At 43.6% G+C, this 14911-nt stretch overlaps 1 protein-coding gene and 1 pseudogene across 2 annotated transcripts; one reads left to right on the forward strand and one right to left on the reverse strand.

The window, feature by feature from the left end:
• Window positions 1-237: 237 nt before the first annotated feature.
• On the forward strand, window positions 238-4115 carry LOC123160200 (RNA-binding protein 24-A). The gene is made up of 8 exons (XM_044578012.1): window positions 238-780; window positions 1289-1412; window positions 2431-2557; window positions 2783-2819; window positions 2900-3116; window positions 3210-3326; window positions 3404-3500; window positions 3597-4115. Exons 1-6 carry the CDS (start codon window positions 517-519, stop codon window positions 3296-3298), a joined length of 858 nt encoding a protein of 285 aa, XP_044433947.1. The 5' UTR covers window positions 238-516; the 3' UTR covers window positions 3299-3326; window positions 3404-3500; window positions 3597-4115.
• Window positions 4116-5032: 917 nt separating this feature from the next.
• Window positions 5033-14272, reverse strand: LOC123160974 (brefeldin A-inhibited guanine nucleotide-exchange protein 1-like; annotated as a pseudogene). The gene is made up of 12 exons (XR_006480475.1): window positions 13136-14272; window positions 11778-12095; window positions 11242-11575; window positions 10723-11145; window positions 10359-10651; window positions 10006-10279; window positions 8845-9347; window positions 8415-8736; window positions 7933-8278; window positions 7126-7784; window positions 5555-6249; window positions 5033-5463 (listed from the first exon to the last, which is right to left on the reverse strand). The product of XR_006480475.1 is annotated as a brefeldin A-inhibited guanine nucleotide-exchange protein 1-like (transcript).
• Window positions 14273-14911: the final 639 nt, after the last annotated feature.

A 14911-nucleotide genomic window follows, 5' to 3' on the forward strand; every position in this document is an offset into this window, starting at 1 on the left:
ATGACCCGGGAAGTGCAGGAGAAAGACGACGTCGATACACCCAAGGACTTGTGTCATTTACCGTTTTTATAAGGATGGTGTTGCAGGGGTTTGACATTTGAATTATAGCATTGGCCTTGTCCTCCCTGAGGTTTTTTTTTTCGTATAGTAGGCAAACGTATTGCGGGTGAAGAGCCATTTCGCCGGGAGTCCCATCCACAAAAAGCCCAAACCGGCCGCCCCCCAGTTGGCCTTGTCCGCTTGCTCTCGGCGCGTGATCCCTTCCTGCTTCGTCTCGCACCAACTTCCCCACTGGCTTCGGCTGGCTGGCTTCTCCCTTCCCCTCTCCCGCCTGATTTTACTAACCGCTTCTGGGATTATTAGCGCGCGAGACCCACCGCTATAATAACGCCGCTAGCGACTACCCAGTGGCTGCTTAATACGACACGCATCGTGTTTCTGCCTGGCTGTTAGCGCGGCCGGCTACTAGCTCAGCTCAGCTAGGGTTAGGGTTTGCGGGGAGCGCATGCGCCTGGGATGATGACGCCGCAGCGGTCGCCGGCGGTGATGGCGGGGGGAGGAGGCGGAGGGGGAGGTGGAGGCGGGGGTGGCGGGACGCCGGCGCTGCACTACCTGAGCGGGCCCTACGGGGACACCACGTACACCAAGGTGTTCGTGGGGGGGCTGGCGTGGGAGACGCGGAGCGAGGGCCTGCGCGCGCACTTCGAAGCCTACGGGGACATCCTCGAGGCCGTCGTCATCACCGACCGCGCCACCGGGAGGTCCAAGGGATACGGATTCGTGAGCACGCTCTCTTTCTCCTCTGTTTCTTCTTTCCTGCTGTGTGTTCATGGGGAGGGTTTGATTCTCGAGCTGGAGTTTTGTGATCTTTTGGCCAGAGATTTGTGGGGATCAGGGTTTGGGGTTCAATTGGGGAGGTTTGTGGCCTCCGACGGTGGTGATCGGCTTGCAAGGCTTGTGAATTTGGGAGTTTTGCGGTACTAATAATAGAGCAAGCTCGGGGAGCTGGTTGCTTTGGGGCGGTAATAGGGAAATAATTTGACTCTGGCGCGGGGATTGATTGCCAAGCTTCGTTTTTCGTGAGACCTGGGGTGTCCATGTTGAAACATTTTTAGCTGCTTGGGAAGTTTTTAGGCCTCTAAATTGGACTAGAATTTAGGTGTTCCATCATGAATTGCGGAACTATTTGAAGTGAATGTGGAAGCAATTTCGTTTTGTGGAGGGAAATTTGGGGAATTGTGTTTCATGATGCTAATTTTCTCTTGATTTTGTGTGGACATGTGTACAGGTGACCTTCCGGGATCCAGATTCGGCGAGGATGGCCTGCATGGATCCCTATCCAGTAATTGACGGGCGGCGTGCCAACTGTAATCTTGCCATCCTGGGGCGACCTGGACCAGCTGTGCCTTTTGGTCAGTCTCTGACCTGGTTTTCTGTTGTCCCAGTTACAATTTTTTGAACTGCCAAATGTCTGTTGAGTTCTTTCCTGCAGCTTAATTTTTTGGCCAGCTGGTTTAATTTAAAAGTCAATGTCTGTTTCCAGTGTATTAGAGTTGTCATAATCATCCCATTTTCTATCATTTCAGAGTCTTACTTTTGGGCATGCCTGTTTGTTTCAACTGCTGCCTTGTAACTCACGATAGAAGAGAATAAAAGGATTTTTGTCACTACTCATGAAGTTAATGTGTAGTCCCATGCCCAATTCTTCAGTGTCAGAAGGCTAAACTGCAAAAATGGTTATGGGCTCAACAATGAAAAGAAATGTGAGTTATTTAAAACAAATAAAAGAAAGAAGCTTGAGAGCTACTAGTCATATGCTAGATGTTTGTGAAGCTTTAGTGCATTACTTGAATGAAGGGAAGATTAGGTAACAGACAGTGGACTGCTCATGAGTTGGTGGCTAGTAGAAAGTGTAGGACAATCATATTGGTTTTTGGATAAGAAAATCTTTGATTACAAGTCAGACATCTTTTGCATAGTTTGCAACTTGCGATGAAAGATGTTCATAATCACAAACACAAACACAAACAGTTTACCCAAACGCAAGATCTTTGCTTCTGATGGAATGCACTTTTACAATAGGAGGTTGTAACATTTGCTAAATTAGCTTGAAAAATAATTATTGTACTGTACCACTATTAGTTTTCTTGGAAGATCAAAATAGGCAGACTAGTACGCATCCAATAGAATGGCCAAATTTTATGTTGAGATATTGCTCCTGGACTCCTGGTCGATGGACACTCATAAAATGTTTGTGCTTATAAATTTAAAATTTTATGAGTTTGTTCTACATTTATCTTTGGCAGGACCGAGTAAAAGAAATATAGTTATTAAGTTATCTTACTGGTTTATGCTTTTACTTTTTTAGGCTCTTGTGTGTATATTCAATTATTGTAATAGTTTTCCTCCTTTTTAATGTGGTTATTATAGGACCTATAAGGCCGGTCATGCCATACAATGGAGGTGCGGCGGTTCCAGGAGGCATGTATGTACCAAGCCCAACATATCAGCAATCCCCCTACAACTACTCGCAGGCTCTTGTGTACCCCCCTTATGGGTAGGTTAGCTGTTCATTCGATGCATCGTTGGCAAATATCATGCACAGCTGACGATATGATCTGTTAGGCTGTCTGGCACACTGATTAAAGCTGTAGCTAGTCTGGAATTCTATGCTTTACAGCATTGCCAGTCTATATGATGTTGTCGTGCTAGACTATCTGCTTATTTCCAATTGAACAGCCTGGCTACTGCAAATAATAATCCATTGTTTTTGTCATTGCAGGCCATCAACATATGGACCCGAATACTTGTATCCACAGGTTGAGAACTCGTCCATAACTTTATATATTGGTTCTATTATTTTTGCTTTTGCTAATTTATTGTATTTTTAGCTTTGTAGAATGCCTATGGTCCATATGTTGGACAACAGTATGTCCCGGTGTATGGTGGTCCCAGAACAGTAGGGCCAGCGGTTTACCCGTATGGGCAGTTCGGCCAACCTGTACCAAGTGATCATTCTTATTCACCTGGCTATGTGCCAGGTCACCTTCTCCCACTATCTAATCAAAATGCTGCAAATGCGCGTGCATCAGCGGTTCCGCAACAATATCCTCCAGGTAAGAAATCAGTTGGTGATAGTTGACAATGTCTTGCACACAACTACGTTGTATTCCTCGAAGTTCTAACACATGCCTCTTTTGTGGAAACAGGAGCTCCACACCCTCAGCAACAGCTCTTGCTCCCTGCTCGTGTGCAACAGTTCCCACCAAACAACGTCTCCGAACAAATGTCGGGATGACAAAAGGGATGCCAGCGACAAATTGGAGGTGCGTTAGCCTTGGTCAAACAAACTACAATTCCTGCCTGCCAGGCTGTTGTGACATCCAGCCTTCCTTGTTTGCAGGTATCCTCTAGTCTGCAGCAGGACTAAGAACAGCAGTACTGCTAATTGGGCGGCGTGCTTCTTTTCTTGCAAACTGTCTTCTTTTGCATTCTTAAAGGTTGGCCACTACATTGATCTTAACATTGCCATTAGTTAGCCCTTTTATTGGAAGTGCTGCCTGGGCTGAATTATATTATTTCTCACTCTATTTCAGGTTGTCCTTATCCATGGTTACTTGCAACACTTATAATGTGAATGTTAGGCCGCTCCGTTGGATGGGGCGGGAAGCACAGAGCAAGAGCTGGAGAATGAAACCACTCTTGCTCTGTCCAGTCAGTGTCTTGTACATTCTCCATCCCCTGCAGGAATTCTGATAGCTGGTGGTCTGTGCCTGGGGCCAAACTGGATGCCCGAAAAGGAGTTCGGACATCCAACATGTGTATAGTAGTAGTAGCTCATGTAGGGTTCAAATCTTAGAACAGTTCAATTCTTTCGGTCGCATCTGGTTCATGCTGTGTATATCCATTCTCGTCCTTCTCGTGTCATGTGTGAATGTGGTTGTATAGGTCTTTCAGTGTCATAGTGTCTTTCTATTGGCTGTGTAAATTATTATCCCTAAACTGAACTTGCATACCAGTTACATCACCGTGTAATTAAATAAGGCCAATTCTACCCTGTAAAAATAATATGATTCGTTGCAAGTTGCAGCGCATGGAAGAATTGCAGTTGTCTACATGGTTCAAATTCAAATGCTCTCAACAAACAGCTTACCTCCTGAAAAAGTAATGAAATAAAAATGTTTATTTTCACCATGGTTTACTTGCACCTCATATTACCCAGTTTTGGCTCAAAAGTGCATCCAGCTGAATTATCTGCTTTACGTGCATCCTCAAATGGATGATCAAAGAGATAGTGTTGCAATGTCATTAATTAAGCACATTTACCATATGCAGTGTTAAAGCAACGGATATGCATGGGGATTTTTATATCCTTTTAGAACTATGGCCAACAATAAGTACATGGGGTAATTTCAGACGCAAGGGTGAAGCAGTGATTTCAAATCCAAAGATTGATTTGTCTCCCTCCATTTTTATTTACTTCGCATATTAGCTTTGTTTCAAGTCAAATACTTTGTAAACTTCGGCCAAGTTTATACAAAAATTTATTAACATCAACAATACCAAATCAATACCATTAGAATCATCATTGAATATATTTTCATATCATGTATATTTGTCATTGTGGATATTTAGATTGTTTTCTATAAACTTGGTCAAACTTTACAAAGTTTGACTTACGTCAAAGCTAATATGTTGAGTATATGAAAATGGAGGGAGTACTCTGATAGCTCACATAATACTCCCTCTGTTAACAAATATAAGATGTTCTAACTTTTTTTAATATATATATATATATATATATATATATATATATATATATATATATATATATATATATATATAGACACGTTTTAGTGTGTCACTCATTTCGGTCCATATGTAGTCCATATTGAAATATCCAAAACATCTTACATTTGTGAAGGGAGGGAGTAAAAGGATTTGGCAGAGTTGAGAAATTTTTAGGTGCGCAACATATTTTTGTGTGTCCTCCAAGGCATCCATGTGCCAAGGTCCTCATAGCTCATCTGCCTAAACAACAGCTAACCACTGTAACATTTCATCCGTTTACATGAACACTGCACTATGTTTATATATTGACAAAAAGAATTACAAACACAACCTACTGTGGATCAAATCATAAGAAAAACAGGACATTACAAAAGCAATCATACTTCAAATGGTTTTCTCTAGTAACACGGCTGATGCCGTGGCACGTGTTACTATATACAGTTTGCCCCCAGTTCAAGGTGACGCTATCGATGGAATGGGCGCACACGAAACCCTTCTGCATTACAGGGTCATTAGAAATTACCTCAGCGCATACCAGGCTCAAAAGAGTGCCAAGTCATCAGGAATGATCCTCTGGCCACATGTTCAGATGATAGAGCTCATTAGCTGAAGTGGATGTAAGCAAAAATGTATTTTCCTCTTTATGCCTGATATCTGGACTAGTAATATGCACTGCAAAAGTTAGGACATACGCAGATCAGAGTTGTTGATAACATATGTGTAGCGCTATATGGAAGTGGTTAGAACTAGGGAGAATCTTGACCTTGAACTCCAGGATCTTGAAGGGCTCATTCAGGATGTCAGAATGTTGACACAAAATCGTGCGCCTAACAGGACAGGAATGTGCCATTATACTTCTATCATGGGGCCTATTGATGATTTGAAGATTTTATACAGCGCGTGTTGAACATCTCCAGAGCTATGCTCGCAGCGAATCAGATCAATCAACAGCGGGAAAAAGCGGGGCAGTACTCTCCTAAATGAATTCTTCTCTAGGTTATGCAGTAACTGCATCGCTAGAAGAACCAACGGGGTCCTAGCAGACAGCTCCTCTTGCTTGGCAGCGCCCAGTGGCACTATGGAATGTAAAGTTTGATTGCCGTGAGAAGCTTCATCAGATGGTCCATTCCCGGCGCACTTCAGATATGTCCGCAGTATTTTCTCACAGGCATCAAGTAGTCGTGTTTCTATGTCCATGTCTTCCGATAAAAATGGATACCCATGGAGCACAGCTTGGAGAAGCTTGAGGTAGCTTTGGTATGTCTCATTCTCGAAATGGACAACTGCTGGCTCAGATGCCTCCAGAAGGGAACATGCTTTATGGAATTTCATCTGTAACGAAGAGTCTGAGCTCACTTCACTTGCATGAGTTGCAATACTTGATATCATCTCCAAAAGAATGCTGATGTGCTCAGCATGAAGATATTTTCCCTGCTCCTCGTACAATTTAATAATGCCCTGTGTACAAGGAAAAAACTGAGTATGGTGTGGGAAGAATGGAAGAGAAAAAGACTTGATTGTCGGGATCACTACAGCACAAGACCTTAGGTATTACCCAGTAAAGGAAGATATTTAGCGGTAATTGCCTTTGGCTCCTAGGTGCATATGCACCCATTGTCGAAATACACATTTCGAAAAGTTGAAAAATTCGGAACAAAAATCCCGCGTGTATATCCGGACATTTTATGTGTGTGCACAAGGTTTACTTCAACACAACTGACATCAATAAACTCCCTTATGGTAGAACCAAACTGTCCCATAGAGGCACTTGGACCTAATTTGATTTAAAAGGGTGCCATGGGGGAAATGGGAAAGCACTCTATTCAATGATCCTCAGAACCCCCTATTATCCTAACAATCTCCTCTCTTTGTCCTAACAACTCATTATTCTACTCTGCTCTTTCAGAAGTCGGTGTCTAATTGAGGAGAAAACCAACTAGGCACTAGCTATTAAGGCTAATGAATTCTAAGACACCTGTGTAGAAAATGAATCAAGCCTATTCCAGTCCATCTAGCCAGATGCCCAAAGCCAAACTGTGTAAAAGATCAAATAGGTCCTTATATGTTTTTGCAATTTACCATCCAAAAAGGATCTCTAAATCAAAATTAAAGCATACACGAGTATGAGTGTCTTAGCAAGATTACATGAGAACAGAGTGTTGCTCAGTTGGCTAGGTGCATGAGTGAAAGACAAGCCCGCCTGCATTTGGTTCTAGGACTCCATAGGTGGCTCACAGTTGTCTCGTTTATATAAAAAAAGAATAGGCGCTAGTCCCCGTAGATCTAGGCAAGATAATGTAAATTGGTCCGATTTGATTAACAAAAAGCAAGTACCTGAACGATTAAGAGTATTAGGGCCATATGATTTTTCAGTTTGACAATGGCGTAAGAAGTTGTCTCCATATTAGCTTCGTCTTCATCGTTGCTATAAATTTCATGATCTGAATAGTGATCAGCTTCCGAATAAGATTCCATTCTATCTGGAATGTCGATGTCTTGCATCATCCTTACAATTTTAGAGAACACAATAAAGGTTTGTGTTGATGATTCTTTGAAGCAGAGAAGAACATCCTTCCATTCCTCCTTGGAAAGTTTACTGCCAACTCCCTCCGCCAACCGTAGCAAAGCAGATACACCGATGGTAGCAGAGTGTTTATAGGGACTTCTGATGAAATACGCAACAATAGATGCAACTCTTGCAAGTTCTGGCCGCATCACGTCAAAGAAATCAACAAATAAACCCACTAGAGATTTCACTGCCAATGTTTGTGTTTCAAGAGTTGAAAAATCACCCTCGGTGCCGTTTGATGTTAAGGTCTGATCATTGACCCTAGACCTTTGATTGCTAAACAGAGGATAAACAACAGACTCTAATATACTGGTCCAAAAGGACTGAGAAAAGAGGTGCCCATGATCCTTCAGAATATCAAAAAGCACTCCTACAGCACTTTTCCCAATGGTCAGCCTTGGATCAGTTGTCAATCTGGCTAAACCTGAAAAGGCAAGAAAACCAAAAGGAAAAAATAAATATTTATCAATTTATCTTAAAATTCTCTATGTTTTCATATTTTTCATCTAACAAGGTTCACACTGCATACATAAGTAACTAGCACTTCCACAAATGAAGAAGTAGTGTTGTACCTTCAAGGAGAGGAACCCAGAAGGAAACATAATCATTCTTGTTCACAATGGCATTTCCTTCTGACATGTCTGAATTCCTGGGTCCATCGGCACCCTTATCTTGACAGACAAATCCTTCGTCGGCAAGTTTAACAGCACAGAACCGGAGAAATGCAATAGCATTGAGACTGGCCTCGCTATTAAATTGGCTACTTGTAAATGCAATAAGACATTGGACACAATCTGTAAATGTTGTGGCATCTGTCTCGGTTATGTATCGAAAGTAGTCACGGACAATTCTTTCCATAGTCCCAAATGCCACTAGGACAGTACTCTTCGTATCATCAACCGCAGCAGAAGTAAAAACCTGGACATTGACAAATAAAAAACAATGAATAACATTGCTAGCTTTATTTTTCATGGACTAACCACATTAACTCCAGATGTGAACTTATCCAAGGCACTCTAAGTAAACTAAAATTAACCAATGAAACAATACATACCGTAAAAACACCCTTCCAGCCAGATTTTATGTTGTTAACTCGACTTAGGACCATCTGTGAGACACATCGAACAATTAGCTCACGCACTTCTGGAACATTACTCTTCTGCATAACAACCACGAAGGGTTGAAGGAACTCATTTTGGAAGTTATAGTTTGCCAGTTCCTCTCTTTCCAAAAACTTCATTGCTAACTGCCTTAGAGAGTCCATTACAAACATTGCAACAGAAAGATTTTCTAATAATCCGACAGACACAAAAAATTCTGATAGAACTTTCCAAATTCGAGACCACACCAAACGTATGCGGTTGATATTGTAATGCCTGCACAAACAAAATCCAGAATTAGACTAGCTAAGATTACTGAGTCATGGCTATTGTATGCTACTTAAAACTGTTGGTTTTATGTGTGGATCTCAAGAATTTTCTTACGCGATCTCTACTATTTTTGTAAGGCAGAAGATACGAGGATCTGACGGAGACTGTAACTCAGTCATTGAGACCTTGCAAAGAGCTTTCACAAAAGCAACAATGGCATCACTGTTTAACCTTTGACTATGGGCAAATATATGATTCAACTCAACAATGCCTATCTGGTCCAGCAAATTTATGTTTGATATGAAATTATTGATCTGTTCAGGAGTAACCAATGCTGAGGCACTGGTTTTTGCAACAGTGCTATCATAAGAACCCCCTCTAACAGCAGCCATCACGGCAGGATTCTGAAGAGCATTGGCTCTCTTTGAAGGCAGAACAGAAGTAGACATCTGATTTTTTCCTTCTGACTCAACCATAGGCACTGTCAGAAATGAAGCATCAGTAGGTACCCCTTCTCCAAGCAAATGTAAATGTTCAAACCGTGATAAACATGTTAGCACGTGCTCCCAAGCTTCCTGCAAGTAATTTCCATCTTCGATTGCGATAGAAATTATAGCCTGTTGAGAAAAAAAACAAGTAAATACATCATTCAGCCACTTTGAAACGTCAGATATGTCTAGCTGCTTACCGGTGAAGTATATCAAGAACAAAAAATGGACTTCTATCACCAACATTGAGTATACCCTCCCAAAATAAGGATTGTTCAACAAAAATTGGCATATTTAATGGTAATCATTTTTTCAAAATAACATCAAGAACATAATCCATAAAAATCACTTTTCAGACGGTTCAAACTCCAATATGCTCAATGTCAGAAGTTTTATTATGCTCACTAAAAATCAGTCACAAAAATCCTGCAGCAGCACTATTTGTAGGTGAGCAGTGGGTGGTTGCAATTCTGACCCTCACTGTGTTTTAAGTTTGTACTTTTCGCTTTCAAGGAGAGCACTGAAATACCAAAAGGGGCAAAAGGACAGTAGATTATATGATTACATTAAACACCAAACCATATGCAAGATATGAAATTTGTATAAGCTGGTGCAACCAATTTGCACACAAGGAGAGTGGCAGAAGTAAGAATTTGCAAGTAACAAGCTAGAATATATATGATCCAAAGATCCATAGCATCAAATATGCCTAGTTTTGAAGAACTGATTAGATAAAGAAACATTTAATAAATTTCACAAAAGCAATATGCTTTCATTGACATCCTACCTTAACAGCGTCGACATTCTTCTGTTTCATGTCTGCAGCAGAATGGAGGGATGTGAATTTGGCTATGGATGTCAAAAAGGCATCTCTCTGTGTCTGCAGGCACATAACAGAGGTGACATGCACTGCCGATCTTAATCCAATTAAACACTGTGATGTAGCAGCCTTGTCATCACTTTGGTCTAGTGTCACACTGAACGCAGCCATCATAGGAGCCCAACAGGCCTCCATCATGAACCTTAAAATGGTTGCATCAGCAACAATATAAAACACAGACCTGCATGCACAAGCTTAAGTTCATAAAGTATCATTCAACATATAAGTATCCTAACAAAGATAAAATATGCTGATCTTACTCTGATTTCCCATGCTTTGCTTTAAATTTCTCATGTATGTGCTTAATGAGCAAGTCATTTGCGCCGTGTGCCTTGTCTTCTGTCAGTCCCCAATTGACAAGGTTCATAATGTTGTCTAAGCCTAGAAGCTTACTTACGCTGTTGGTTTGCTTGGTTTGTGCAGCTGAAGAATCAGCACTCATTTTGATCTCATTGCTAACAATTTGGTCGTACAATGTACTTAAGTAAGCTTCAGGTAAATCCTTCCCATCATCAATTCCCCTGTTATTGCGCATAAAATCAGCCTTAGACATCTGCACAGAAAAAATCTCCATTATTACATGTGCGCCATTCCCGGATGATAACATAGGCAGATTTGACTTGCCTTATCCTTCACCATGACACTGTGAGCATCAGTGTTTAGCAAGATCACAGAATAAGCAAGAATATAAGCGGTATCTGCACTGGTAAAAACATTTGGGTTGCATTTACAGAAGCGTTCAGCAAATTTTTCCATGATCCTGTCAATTTTCTGTGCTTCCCCTGGTAACCTGAAACCTCGCAGAAAGAATCTAATTGCCTCACCGAAATCCAACCCTTTAAAGTTTAGTGCATCCACATAGGCATGCATGACTTTGAGAGGAAACTCGTCTCTTTCACCCAAATAGTCTCCAACCATTGTTGCATTTAAGCCAGCAGTGTTTATCAAGAAAGAAGCCACATCTTCCGGGGACTGGCCTAACTTCTTGCTTCGAATGAGAAAGTCAATACCTTTGGAAGGTTTTCTGTTAAACAAGGCAATTCCTTTCTGCAGAAGGAAACATAGGTCTGTCAGTAATCCTTTAAAAGAAATAGTTTCTACCTCAAGAAATAGAAACAGTTAAAAGTAGGCAATCATTTACACCTGAAGTTCTATTTTGTAAGCACGTCGTTGCTCAACTGAAGAAGAATCAGATACGTCAGAGCTACTAGACTCAGATTGCAGATCATAATCCATTCCTGTCCCTTCTTCTCCATTATGCATATTATGATTGTCCACCGAACTTAGTACTTCAGAATTTATAGGGAGAACCTCACCAATTCTCAGCTGCTGGTCCATCCATGAACCCATTGATTTGATAACAGTTGCAAGGCACTTGACAGATTCAATTCGAAATGTTTGGTCTTGTGCAACAGTTAGTGTCGTTGTTGATCCATCAGGGACACCTAAAGCCGTCTTAAGTAGTCCGTTCACAATCCTGTAAACAGCGATGGAATTAAATTGCTTTGCTGTGAAATTAGAAAGAGAACGCCATATTTCTTTTCCAGTAGAAATTGCACATCTAGAACTGTATACTGTACCCTTTGTATAGACTGTTCACTATATTTGATAAGAACGTAAGAATACAAATGTATCTTATTAACCAACGCAAACCTTCATCAAGAATAAAGCTAGCGTACCTTTCAAAAATGTTCGGTGCATCGACGTCACAATCATAGTTCACAAAGATATCAATAATAACCTGAGGTTCTTTACAAATCTTCTCCAGAAAGTTTAGAACTGTCATTTTTTGCAAAAAGCTAGGCTGAAGAACATTTTCAAGAACCCTTAGGACAAGCATAGGAAAAAATATTCCAATTTCCTCCTTCAAACCAGATCTAAACCTTAACAGAAGACCCATAAAAATGGAGCACAGAAGCTGGAAAACACTCATTGCTGACATGGCACTGTTCTTCAACAAGGATAAACAAAGGTACTGCTTGATTGCTTCAAGATACCTGAACAAGCAGAAGAAAAAACAGTGATATTAGTAGGATGCCCTTTCTAGTGAACCCTGCGCTCAATTCAATTTGGAATGATCAAATGACTTAACCAGCTTCCATTATGGAAATTTTGGTGTGTGATTAGATGAAACATTTCAGTACGAACAAATACTAAATTTTAGATTATAAATCAGCAGTACTGATTATTGTGTTAGTTCCAACTGCCAAGTGGCATCATCAAACTCGCTCCATCACTGTCTGTTATCAATGCATAGGCTATGTAGCTCTGATATTCGCTTCTCAGTTCTCACCCACCTGCTTGGTGTCCTTAACGACCTTTTTGTATGATTCTTTGCTGGGAGAACCACAATGAATTGAATTAGAAGTTACTGCAATACAGGCTGACACTGGATAATCTGGTTCATTATTCATCAGTACTAACATGAGGTTCAGGCTCTAGTACAAAGGAACATAAATCAAATATCAATAGTTCCAACATTTAGTATGTTCATGAATTCCTCGATGATCTAGAGCATACATCATCCAAAGTTCCAAACACAACCAAATTCACGAAACAAGTACCAATGGTTCCTCCATCAGACAAATCCTCATGTGACCAACCCATATGGCAGTTAGGAGTGTTCAATCATGATCTGAACACGAACAGTGAAAAAATTGCCGATCAGTGTTGCGGTTCATTTCCCTTCATTAACCTCATACGGCATGGCAGAGTCAGTAAAAAATGACAAGTGGTTTTCATGGGTTGGATTAGAACCGTTTTTGACACCCCTGATAGCAGTCGATCGAGCAGATTACACAGAAACAACACGCGCAGATGTCATCTCTATAGAAAAAATGACACGCTACTCTCCTGGGTTTTTTTAACACTCACTGTTGGCAAGTAAAGTTTACTCCATCGTCCATTTTAACCTCTCTCCCCTACCCCTATCATTTTGGCATGTTAAGATTCAGTAGAACAATAATATTTATGGAAAGAGGGAATGCAATAAATTCTGATGTATATAATTAAAAGAAGCATAGCTATGTGTGCATACTTCTCATTTGTCTTCCAGAACGTGCCGGCATTGTCGACGACCATCCTAAGTAGCTCAAGTGACAACACCTTCCCCCGGAGAAGTACTGGATCATCCGGGTTATCCGGCGTGGCGAACTTCATGGACAGTTTGCAGAGGTTTTTGAACAACGCCAGTCCATCCTCCCTGATCCTGCTCATGCTCTCATCCTCCCCGCCTCTGTCCCCCTCGGCCGGCACATGCGCGGCATCCTCTGGCGCGTCGCTCCCCTCCATCGCCTCATTTATGAACGTCTGCGCCGCCTGCACGACGCTGGAGTCGTTGAGGCTGCGGTCGGAGAGGTCCATCATGTCGGCAGCTGAGACGGTGCGCACGCGGACGTCCATGGCGTCCGCCTCCACGCGCGCGAACACGACGACCAGCACCTGCGCGAGCGCCAGCTTGGCGCAGAGCTGGTTCCCGCCGCTGGCGCTCCCCAGGTACAAGTTATAGCACGCCTTCACCATCTGGCCAAGGCACTCCCCGCGGACGGAGACCGAGGGGCAGCGCGCGAAGGCGACGAGCACGCGGAGCGCGGCGATCTCGAGGGCGTCGTCGCCGAGGCCGCCGCACGAGAGGACCGCGGCGAAGAGCCTGGAGACCGGCGAGGGGTCGGATGGGGCGACGTCGCCGAGGAGAAGGCGAAGGGAGAGGAGGCTGGCGACGCACTCGAGAGCGGGCTCGGCGACCTTGGGGGAGCCGGGATCGAGGGCGAGGAGGAGCGCCTGGAGCGCGGCCTCGGCGACGGGGGCGGGGAGACCGGGGATGGGCGAGGCGGACGGCTCGGGGGCGGGGCGGGGGCGGGGGCGGAGGAGGCGGCGGAGAGGAGGTCGATGGCGGACTTGCAGGCGGAGACGAGCGCGGAGTGCTTGCGCCAGGAGGAGTGCTTGATGACCTTGTCGAGGGCGCGGCCGAGCACGCGGCCGGCCGGGGAGGCGCCGCCGAGGGGATCGGCCTCGGCGTCGCCCGCCGCCGACGACATTAGGGCGGGGCGTGTCCGGCTAGATGGATGCGGCGGCGGCTGAGCTCATCGGCGGTCGGTGGGGGTGGGAGATCTGGGGCTGGGAGTTGGTGCTCGCGCTGGACTCTGCCGCTTCGTTGGTAGCTGCCGACTGGAGGGAGCGGGGAAACGAGAGGGAAAGGAACTCGCAGCAGATCAGCGGAGCACGGGAGCAGTAAACCGCAAGTCATCTTTGCTCCCGTGGACAGTTCGACGAAGCTTAACAACCAACCAAAGACCTGAATCTGGTCTCTGGTCTGACGGCCACGTACGCCATGACTTAGACCATTGTCTGTAAAAAAAAAGGAAGATCTAATTTCCCCTGTAAAAGAATCTCCAAGTTCTTGCATTTCAACTAAATATTTTAGTAGAATGCTCGTGCGTTGTTAATGGCCTATTAATTTTTTTTTCTGATTACATATATCAGTAAAGTTACTAAGCTGCCGAGGCTGGGAGTGTCCTAGTGGATCGAGGGTGATGGGAGTCGGTTGGGTCCCGTTTTACAGCGGTGAACCTGGTCAGATGACGGCTGGGTAATCGTGTCCATGATTTGTGCATCGACTGTGCGTGTGGGCACGTGTCTTAGTCTGTTAGAGGTGGATAGCTCGGGCAGAGGGGATTTGCGGGATTGCGACGGTTCAGTCGCTCTGCTATTGTCGTGGGAGTGACTGGCTGAGGGCCTCGGCCTCTCTGGCAATTCCACGCATGCCGTCGCCGTCGATCAGCCAATGCGCTCGAGTCCTCCCGCTTCTCCGTCG

Source organism: Triticum aestivum, chromosome 7B (genome assembly GCF_018294505.1).
Source record: "Triticum aestivum cultivar Chinese Spring chromosome 7B, IWGSC CS RefSeq v2.1, whole genome shotgun sequence".
Taxonomy (NCBI): Eukaryota; Viridiplantae; Streptophyta; class Magnoliopsida; order Poales; family Poaceae; genus Triticum; species Triticum aestivum.

What these genes read in the sequence shown, in the direction of transcription:
- LOC123160200 (XM_044578012.1), top strand. Translation starts at nt 517, where the DNA reads ATGATGACGCCGCAGCGGTCGCCGGCGGTGATGGCGGGGGGAGGAGGC. An exon ending in CTTGTGTACCCCCCTTATGG is followed by an intron (nt 2,558 to 2,782) that starts GTAGGTTAGCTG and finishes TTGTCATTGCAG; the next exon opens with GCCATCAACATATGGACCCG. An exon ending in TCCGCAACAATATCCTCCAG is followed by an intron (nt 3,117 to 3,209) that starts GTAAGAAATCAG and finishes TTGTGGAAACAG; the next exon opens with GAGCTCCACACCCTCAGCAA.